This window comes from Gavialis gangeticus, unplaced genomic scaffold, assembly GCF_001723915.1.
Source record: "Gavialis gangeticus isolate Ggan-Ray unplaced genomic scaffold, GavGan_comp1, whole genome shotgun sequence".
NCBI classification, from domain to species: Eukaryota; Metazoa; Chordata; order Crocodylia; family Gavialidae; genus Gavialis; species Gavialis gangeticus.
Genome location: NW_017729022.1, coordinates 32058988 through 32069574, shown reverse-complemented (window position 1 = coordinate 32069574; position 10587 = coordinate 32058988). Strand labels below are relative to the sequence as shown.

General features: G+C 42.0%; 1 protein-coding gene across 5 annotated transcripts in view; it reads left to right on the top strand.

The window, feature by feature from the left end:
* Positions 1–10587, top strand: part of CAPS2 (calcyphosine 2) — an 85697-nt gene that overhangs the window by 8964 nt on the left and 66146 nt on the right. For 4 of the 5 annotated variants that reach the window (XM_019514740.1, XM_019514743.1, XM_019514741.1 and 1 more), the window contains 5 exons: positions 2105–2150; positions 2264–2389; positions 3235–3267; positions 6954–7142; positions 9684–9806. In XM_019514740.1, the coding sequence (XP_019370285.1) occupies positions 2105–2150; positions 2264–2389; positions 3235–3267; positions 6954–7142; positions 9684–9806 (517 nt within the window). The remainder of the gene's footprint in view (positions 1–2104; positions 2151–2263; positions 2390–3234; positions 3268–6953; positions 7143–9683; positions 9807–10587) is intronic. The other variant, XM_019514742.1, reaches the window with a different exon arrangement.

Below are 10587 nucleotides of genomic sequence, written 5' to 3'. Positions count from 1 at the left end.
TTAGTGTCAGTGGAAAAAAAAAAATACTGAAAATAAAATGCTGGCTCCCCAGTGGGAGTCAGCGGTTCTCATAGTTGCGGCAGCTACTCACTGGTGGGGGTGGGGCAGGGGCAGGTGCTGCCTACCTGGGGTGGGATGTGGGCCAGTTGGGTGCGGAGGGAGGGCAGCTCCCTGCCGCTGTGCGCACCCCCAGGGGAGGTATGGGGGGCATGTGGGCCCCAGATCTGTATGCAGGGTGAGGGCAGGTTGCCTGCTGCAGGCCTGGGGCTGGAGGCATCACTGGCCTCTTCCCATCAGGGGGGCTAGGCCAGGGCTGCTCTTGGGGTGGGTAGGGGCAGGGCAGGTGGTGGTGGCCCTGTGAGGGAGGAGCTATGGGGAGACTATAACCACCTCAAAATTTGGTGCAGCTCCACCTCCCAGTGTTGCCTGCCCCACCTCTGTCTTGAGCACAGGCCCAGCCCAGCCCCTGACTGGAAAGAAGCTGTTCCAGCCTCTGGCCCTGAGCTCACAGTGGGCAACTTGCCCTTGCCCCATAAGTAAAACCAGGGGGCACATGTCCCCCGTACACCGCAGGGGTGTGCTCAGTGGGGGAGAGCCGCCCCACCTCCCCACCCCTCTGTGGCTCCTGGCTGGGCAGCGCCTCCACCCTGACTGGGCAGTGCCTGCTCCTGCCCCTGTCCGAGCCCCAGCCCCAGCCCCAGCCCCAGCCCCAGCGCCTCCCTCACCACAGGGGCCTTGATCTGCACCCTTATGCCCCTTATCCTCCACAAACTTACTGGCTGGACGCTAGTCTCCAAGCTGCTGGGCTGCATGTCGGCTATCAGACCAGTATTGGCTGATATAGCTGGTTTAGTAAGTGGCTAGCAGTATCAGCCAAAAAAATCTTTATTGGTACACCCCTAGTTTGTTCTGATGTATAAATAACTAAAATTTGTCGCTGTAAACTTCTTTTCTATATTTTATACTTAAAGTGAAATGTAATTATTATAGTTGTACTTTTTAAAAGCCATATATTGGTTTATGTTTTATTTTAGCAAAACAAGATCTTTTTCCAGATGTGTATTTACATATTTTTGCTTTGTTCTTCTTAAGTTTTTATAATAAATTGTTAAATGACTCTTTATAGTCTGTTGTGCAATCACAAATAACTATTGCATACTTTTTAAGAGGAGAAGTTGGAATAGGAGCTATCATTTTTACTTAATCAGTTTCTGTTTTTTCCAGATATAAACAATGTAAAACAGAGAGAACCAATCATGGGCAGAGTATGGTGGGAAGTTTCACTTTGTACATTATATCCAAGCCTAGGGATTTTGAGGCTTGGAAGTAGGGATATTACCGGTGACATATTTGATATTTTAGAATGCATTGAAGGTTTGTTTTTTTTTTTTCCAAAAGGCTTTGAAGTCATATTAGCTCTCCACTTTGTTTTGCCAACATCCATCAGCCATTACCTTGTCACGTGGGAGTAAAAGGATAGTTCAGTAGCCATTCATTCAGTCATTAACCAGTGACTGAATGAGTCTGCAGGCTGAACAAGGCTTTTAGCTCAAGGACTAATGAAGTTACAGTAGTTTTGAAAAAATGTAAAAAATATGCATATCTGCTGCACAAACTCTTGGAAGCTGACTTACAGTGCATGAAACTGAAATTTAGTGATTTTCTCTAATACTATTTTATAGTGTGTGTGTGTGTGTGTGTGTGTGTGTGTGTGTGTGTGTGTGTGTGTGTGTGTGTACACACTATAATATTTCTTGGCTACTGGTCTTACTGTAGCAGTTCATAGGGTTGCGAAGAGAGGCCAGAGGGGCTTGCTAGGAATGTTTGGCACTGGGAATGGAGTTAGTCTTCCAAGGCTTTCCAGAACTACCAGTGTTCTCTGAAACTGTAGACAAAGAAAGGATGTGGTTACAGAGCCTAAGATGAAGGGAAATGGGGTTTATGGGGCATTTTGGGGCCTTTTACTGTTACAATGAAACTGTTTTATAAGAAGATATATTTTGAGGGGGGAAAAATACTTCATTATCATAGGTTTCCCTTGTACTGTAGTCTAAAGGAAAAACATGTCCTGAATTATTACTAAAGTAATCTTAACTTCCTCCAGGGTACCATGTCTCGACTTGGGGAGACTGGGAGATTCTGATGAAGAGGTAATCTGAAATTGGCATAATATGCTTTAAAAAATTCATTTACTGTAGGAATTAGTCAAAGTTCTGTTTTGTTCCTGAAAAATTACAATTATTCTTTGTTCTGTTTATTTGAGGATGGAGACACTTATATACCATACAGCAAGGGGTATCCTTGTAAAGGCTCTACAGATTCATCTTCAACTGTTAGTTGGGGATCACCATTACAAACTCCTTATGCACAGCACTTCCGGACTCAACAGGTTAGTTTTTCCCAGTAGACACCTAAAAATATGGGGTCTTTCATTAGAGATGAAATAAATACAGCACATCCACATTTATAATACATATCATTTTTAAATATTAAGATCTGACTGTTAGTGGTCCAGGTTCTTTCTAATGAAGTGCTTTTTATTAAGAAGCTGCTTAAATACATCATACCTATTTCTTGTCTTCTATCCTGATTTATGCCCTAATTCTTTTAACTTTTGCAACTAAGAATTTGGGTAATAGCAGTTAGCGACATTAATAATTTGCCAAAAAACCTGAAATGAGTAACTACTAAAGTAGCTTTTAACTTGATTTGTAAGCCAATTTTAAGAAAATAATATGTAGGCTACTTTAATGAATTGTAGTAACTTCCTTATCAATATTTTTCTTCCTTTCTCTCTTAAACAGAATTGCAGTGTTTGTTTCAGAATACCTCTTAATTATCTGAGACCATGTACTTTTATAATGCCTTCAATAGATCATCTGTATTCATTCTTTTATATCCACACTGAGCAAGAAACTAAAATTATAAAATAGACCAACAATAACCGGTTATTATGCCAGAAAAATCAGAGATCCAGTTTTAACATACCACTTTCTGTATGATTATAGCACTGTTCAAAATCATTATTCAAAATAATAAAATTAAGTACGCATTTAACAATGACACAGCTGACAGTTGTTCTAGTTGTTGCTCTTTGAAAATGAAGTTTCCTTTGAATTATTCAATTAGATTAAATTTGGAAAAATGAATTTGACAAATTTGTTTGATTCATAATTTAAATCATAGCTGCCAAAATCTCTGCTTTAACTGTTCATTTGCTTTTCCATTAAACAGATGCCTGGTAAACCTTGTCAGAAGAAAATGGAGGTAAAGTAGCTTAAAAAATACACATTGCAGAAAAAAAATGACCTATTGATTAGTAGATAATTGCTCAGTTTTGATCTGAAAACTTAACATATTTAATACCTTTTGTATGACATGAAATGCTTGGTTGAGAAATTATTTTTTAATTGCTGTTTTCCTGTATAGCTATTATGATCCTTTTGCATGTTGCTAATGTATCAAGTGTGATATTTTATTGTTATTACAAGAGAAACAAACATTAAAATATTGCAGCAAATGTTATTTTTTTGGACATGAGTATCTTAAACTTTAAATCAAATTAGGATCTTAAGGATGAGAAGCATACATAAACCTAACTCTGGATGGGGAGGTATACATCCTCCTAACCACTTGGTATGTATCAGTTGGTGTTCATTTGCAGAATAATTAATGAGAAATGAATGCTGGGTACAACGTTGTTTAGAACAATTAACATCTTTTATTAATATTTAGTTCATTCAGCTAGTAACACAGCAATTCACGTTGACTAACTTTAACTGTGTGCATGCATGTACCGTATTAATTGACTGACTTTTAGGTTTGTAGACTAAATTAAAGCCCTAAAAAGCATATATCTCACTAGTATATTTAAAATGGCCTCAGTTAATCAATGTAAATTGCTGTGTTTCTTATTTGTGTTGATGCATATGTCAAATTTACAGAACAAAATCTCTATTACTGCACTAATTAGCAAAAGACTGGAATGACTTCGACTACCTCACAACCTCCTCTTTTCTTTTTTCCTTTATTTTCTCTCTCCCTGTTTATTGTCTTCATTCTTTACCAGATACCTTAGTGGTGGATGTGTTATAAGAGCCTAAGTAGAATAGATCATCTTCTATTCATTCATCTTTCCTTACCATCTTTTTATTCCTTCTGAGTCTTGTGGAGAAAAGTAGTCAAGCTCTGCTGATATATTTTAACACATTCCTGTGAGTAGCCTTGATTTCTACAATGTTTCAGGTTCCTCAATTAACATTCATTTTGCAAATTATAAAAATAAAATAAAATTCAAACTCCCTGTGCAGTAAGCTTTCTGAGTGAATCCTCCCAAGAAAGGGTCAGTTTTAGAAGAGTAAATATAGACTTTTTTTCTTAGCCATTTCCACCAAACTCTGTTGTTTAAAAACTCCTGTAGGAACACTGAGAAATATCTTTCAATTGGAGCAAATTTCTCTTTCAAGGAAGATTCCCTAAGCCATTGAATGAATGTTGTTCTAGAACAGGACTGCTCTGCTCTGGCATGGCATCAGCTGGACCTGCTCTAATTTTATGTAACAGGACAGGGAAATAAGCTAAATTTGATCCATGCTAAGACCCAGTGGGTGCATCTACATGTGGTGATTTAAGGTGCATTAAGAGCACAGGTCTACATGTGTGCACCCTTAATGCACCTTAAAAATGGTGATTTTAGGCTAATCATGTCTAAATTTGATACCTGCATAAAGCAGGTATCAAATTTAGGCACAGTTAGTTAAGGCACTTTAACCCATGTGTAGATGTCTTAAGGTGCCTTAATGCTATGTGACTGAGTGGGCTGGAGCCAAGCACGTGGGGACCTGCACTCCTACTGGCGGTGCCAAGAAGAAGATGCGGTGGGTGCTGTTTTGGAAGGCTCAGACGCTCGAGCTGGAGCGATGCTTCTGGCAGCAGCAGTCCATATTGGTATGTGGTAAGTCAGCAGAGGGGGTAGCAGGCTTGAGGGCTCCTGTCAAAACACAAGAGAAAGGCTTCCCCGTGACTCTCTCTGCAGGGGACAAGGGCAGCGTAGTGCAGGCAGTGCCTTTGCTAGAGGCTCCCCTGCACCTCTCCTTTCCCATATGCAGTGTGTGGCATGGAGGCTGGGCGCTTGCCCAGGATGGAGATGGGTGGAGCAGGGAAAGCCATGCCAGGCTTTTGGGACAGATGCAGTCCCAGCTTGCCTGTTGTCCTGGGCGGGAGCCACAGGATGGGCTTCTAAGGGCACAGCTGAATTGCTTAGGCAGCAAACCTGCTTCAAGTGAAAGGTGCGGGGGAGCCTCTAGCAAAGGCCCCGCCCACGCTGCACTGCCCCCTCCCCCTGTAAGGAATCATAGGAGGGTCTTTCCCTTGTGCTTTGACAGGAGTCCTTGTGCCTCATGCCCCCTCTGCCAACTTCTCGCATGCCGACAGGGACCGCTGCTTCTGGAACTGCCGCTCTGGCTTCAGTATCTGCGCCTTGCAGAACAGCACCTGCTACATCATCTTCTTGGCAGTTCCTGGTGGCAGCGCGGGGCTCCACGGGCTTGGTTCAGGCCCACGGTTGTCCGACACTGAGGAGACAGGAACATGGGGAGGGGGCTAGAGCCAGGACTGGGCTGTCCACGTCTGGGGGGACTGGAGGCTCCTACCCCCTTGGCTGGTGCTGAGCTGCACCACCTAGTTACATTGCCACGGGCTTCTGAGAGCTGTCCAGGGTGCTGATCAGGGCAGGCTGCCCAGCGAGGTGCCTTAAGGCGTTCACATGTATACGTGCACCTAAATTGCCTTAATGCACCTTAGGCTAAGATGCATTAAGTTTAAGCATGTGTAAATTCACATGTAGACATATCCAGTAGGAGATGGAAGAAGAGAGGAAAGAAATTGTGTGCCCCTGCACTGATTTTTCTCTTGTTGTGGCTGTTCCTGCCCATTCTGATTTCTTTTGCATACAAGAAAATTTAGGCTCATTAATGCACTTCTGGCTGCACATCTACACGTGTGTCTCTGTCAGGCATAGCCCAGTCCAGGGACTTTATCCCTTTACAGGAGGAGCCAGGGGGAGCTCCAGGTTCCCCTGGGTGCCAACCTTGTGGGCTGGCAGGGGGCATGTAGGCTGGTCCCAATCTCCAGCAGGTGGGGAGAACTGTGCCGGCTTCAGGGACAGCTGCCTCCCTGCCATGTGAGGATCAGGACCTGTCCCAATCCTCACATGGCAGAGACATAGCTTCTCCTGCAGCCAGCACAGCTCTCCTGGCAATGTGGGGATCGAGATGGGTCCCAGTCCCCATGTGGTAGGGAGATAGCTGTCCCTTCAGCTGACACAGCTTCCCCTGCTATTAGAGTAAAGCAGAGTAAATCCTGCGCATTTGTTGGTGGTGACACTTTACTGTGCATTACATTAGTCTGATGTACAGTAAAGTGTCTTGTCTAGATGCACCCCAGGAGAAGGTAAATAAATGGAGAATCAAAAAGTAGCTGCCTCCACAGACATCTCTGGCTGATGTGGTCCCAAGAGCTAAGCATTCACTGTGCAGTTGAAGACAAAAGCACCTTTTTGCCTACCCAGTATGACTAGAATTTTTTGCCTTATTGCCTTTACTCAGCATTCATACCAAATGTGTGGTCATTCTGGAGCTCCAGACTTAATATCTGCACATGGTTGTAGGATTTGGCTGGGTCCTGGCAAGAAGATTTTGATTTTTTTTGGTGAAAAATGATGGAGATCCATTTGGCTGCAAACAGTTTGACACTAGGCAAAGCATCAAGAGTTTCATGAGACACTAATCTTATTACACAATAGTATTGCAGCTCTTTCTAAATGTGAAGTGCGGTGTTAAGGCACATCAGCCCCTTACATATAAAAGGTTATACTGTGTGGGCATAATAATCCTGCTATTGATATTGTGTATCACAGCAGGAGGTTGTTATTCCTGATTGTTCTTTGTTTTTAGCATTCCTTTTGGGAGCAAAAGACAATACCAGAAAATCTGCCATCCCCAGCAGACAAATACAAACTAAAATACCAGCAGTATGAAGCAGAAATGAAAGAGGGATATAAACAGTATTCTCAGAGAACTACAGAAAAAAGAAAAGACAATGGTCAGTCTCAGGAGTGTTCACAGAGGATAGCTAACAAAGAGGTACTATATCCTGTGAAATCACAAATGTACATTTAAGTTTAATTATAGTGTATATGTGTTGTAATGTTCTGTTACACAGCAATAGGTTTTAACCATACTTTATAGGTATTTCTTTGATGCCGCACACTGTGGGATCTGAAAAACTGAATAGGGAGTAAATAGAAGAAGCATATTTGAATTTCTTCCCCTCATGAACATTAGAAGCATATGCAAGCTACTGTATAGGCTTGTAGTCTCTGATGGGGTAACAAGCATGGGCCCTAGTAAGGCGCTTCTACCAGACAAAGGGACAAAGTTAATATGAGTTTTTCAAGGAGCATTCTTATTTGCATTTTTATTGAAGGAAGAGTCTTAATTGGTGTTGCTAAAAAGTATAATGGTAGAAACTGTACTAGACTGTGGAATTTCATTTAAACCTTTCTTTTTAAATATTTGTTTATAACCATAACTTTACATAGAACTTCTTAAAGGAGTTGGAAGTGGGAGGAAGGAAAGACATGACCCCAGCTTTAAAGACAAACTGCAAGTTGAAATAGCAGAATATGGGATTAAAATAAATATAATCACTTTAGACTGCAAGGTCTTTTGGGACAAAAATTGCTCAGTGGGTGCATATGAACATGAGGAAGAATTTGTTTACTGTCCGAGCCCCCAAGGTCTGGAACAGCTGCCATCGGAGGTTGTTCAAGCACCTACATTGAACACCTTCGAGAGTAAATTGTATGCTTATCTTGCTTGGATCCTATGACCCCAGCTTACTTCCTGCCCTTTGGGCGGGGGGCTGGACTCGATGATCTTCCGAGGTCCCTTCCAGCCCTAATATCTATGAAATCTATGTGTGTATTTTGGGGCTAATGCAATATGAATAATAATAAAATACTAATGAATTCTTTATTTGTTTTAATATTGAGGTGGCTTAGAGAGACAGTACAAGGGGGGTGGGGCAACAGCAAACAAACAAAATGACCAATGCTAGTTTAGTTTGAGGAAGTACAGTGAGGATCCTGAATGAGCAGAAAGAGATGCTATTCTGCGTGTGAGGACGAAAACATCCTATACATCAAGGTAGGAATAAAAGAAGAGGCAAAGTGAGCCATATGCATAAAGAATGGGTAAGCAGAAGTAGGAGGAGGACAGATGACCCCTGAAGACATAAGAGCTAGGTGGAGCCTCAGTCAGGGATGAGAAGTTTGGCAGCCAATAGAAGAAGTACAAAAGAAGTGACATGCCTGAAGTGAGTGACAAGAAAAGAACATTTTAGTTGCTGAGAGTTCAATAGCATGGAAAGGGGAAGATTTGTAACGCAGAGAGAATAAAGTTGTCTGGGATAATGTAGCTGTTGTGTACGTTACATTGTGTTGGTTGTCCTTAAGAGACAGTCTACTTGAAATCACATTTGTCTTTGAAACTGTGCCTACCAGCATTGTAAGTAAAACCTGAAGTGAAAAAGATGGAAGGGAGAAAGAGATCCATGTTTCTAAATCCATTTACTCTTTACTTTTGATAATGCAAGGAGGCGTGTGTGTGTGTGTTAATGGTCATTGTTGCTGCTTCTCCTGCACAGTCATTGATATGCGGGTCCCTGGGATACACGCTCTGTTCCAGAGCCTCCAAGCAGTGGCGTAACTAGGGCAGAGTGAGCAGGCCATCTGTCCTGGGCACTGACTATGATGGGCACCAGAATCTTCCCTGCTAGGAGTCTTTGCTGCAGCAGGAGGATCCCTGAGCTTCCCCTGCCCAGCCACAGGAGCCTCGCAGCGCAGCACTGAGCCAAACAGTGAATCTGGAGGGTGGGTGGTGAGTGGAGCAAACAGATTGGTGCCCTTTCCCCTCCTCCTCTGCAGGTACCTTTGCTAGAGCAGAGACAGCCCTGCTCCCAATATGTGTGTATATGGGGGGTTAGCAAATGGGACACCAGGATATGCTGCCAGGGAGCCTGGCCATGGGGCTGCTGCCAGAGAGGCCACTGCTGACACTAAGCAACCTGAGCAGGTAAGACTTTCCTTAACCTCACCCATGCCACCTATGCTGTCTGCTGTGGTTGGCACACTCTCACCCCACCCTAGGCTCTTGAGTTTGCTGTGTCTCTGCTTGGTCGGGGCTCTGTTGGGAACAGCAGCAGTAAAACAGTTCTTGCATCAGACTTCAAAATAAAACATAGAGTATTCATTAAGCATAATATCTGTATAATAAAACTATGTTTTGGTTTAGGCCTTGGGAATATAAGACATGTTTGTATAAATTCACCAAATCCTTAGCTTTCAGCATACTTCAGGTTTAAAAATTGAAACTTATGGTTACTGCTTCTGAAAAACATTCTGTGTTTCTTGAATCTTGTTTCTCAATAAAATACACATGCTATGTCCCTCCACCTTGTCTTTGAAGTGCTATTAACTTCTGTAAAATTGGAAGACATTTTTGTTGCAAGTAAAGTCTGAACAAGAAGAATGATTTTTAATATTTTGTGTAGGAGAAATGTGTTGTGTTCTACAGCTGATTGACCAAGACAGTAGAAATAAAATGCAGTGTGTTTCTGTCTAGGATCCACAACCAGAAGACAGGTTTGGTGAAGATCTTACAGCTCTTGATGAGAAAGCCCTCTTACAGCAGTGCTATACAAGCAATCCATATAATATACAGCACAGCATAAAGAAGTTAGAAGCTGTAAGTTTCCTGTACAGTATTAAATTGTTAGGTAGATGTACTCATATGAGAGGCCTGTATATATATATTTGGATACACTATAAAGGTCTGGAATTTTTGGAAATACTCAGGCCTAGATCCTTCTTAAGAGTTAGCTGCCTAAATAACCTTGAGGTTCTGGGCCTTGGGTATAGATAGCCATCTCCTATCTGATATGTATAGCTGAGTAGAGAGATCTCAGCTAGTTAGGGTACCAGAAGTAGTATAGCTTTGTTAGCACAAAGCTCATCCTAGGCTACTTAGCCATGCTGAGTAGGAGAATATATTTTCTGGGATAGAAAATGTGATTCTGCTGCTTCTGATACCTGAGCTAGAGTTCGTACCTTACAGACAAATGATCAATGCTTAACTGTTCTGTAAATCAGTTCATCATTGATTTAATTGGAAATGGATTTAGGTCAGTTGCTGCACACTTTTGAGAAGTCTCACCTATGTGTTTCTATACATACTTTTGCATATATACATTAATATTAATTAAAACATGTCTGATCTGGCATTGGCAAGGACATATATGTGGGGTTTTTTGCAAAAAGAATGATGCCCAAATAAGCCTGAATTTGGTGTTTAGGAGTATTTATGATATGAAACTTTGAAGTCTGGCTTTGCAGGATTTACTACTGAAGATGCACAGTGATTATTTTCTTAATTTATTTTTGTTCAGATGTAAGCTCCTGTTGAAAAGATTAGCATGCTAACATTTGTGCTGTGTGTATTAAGCCATTAAAATTTTTGTGACACTGTA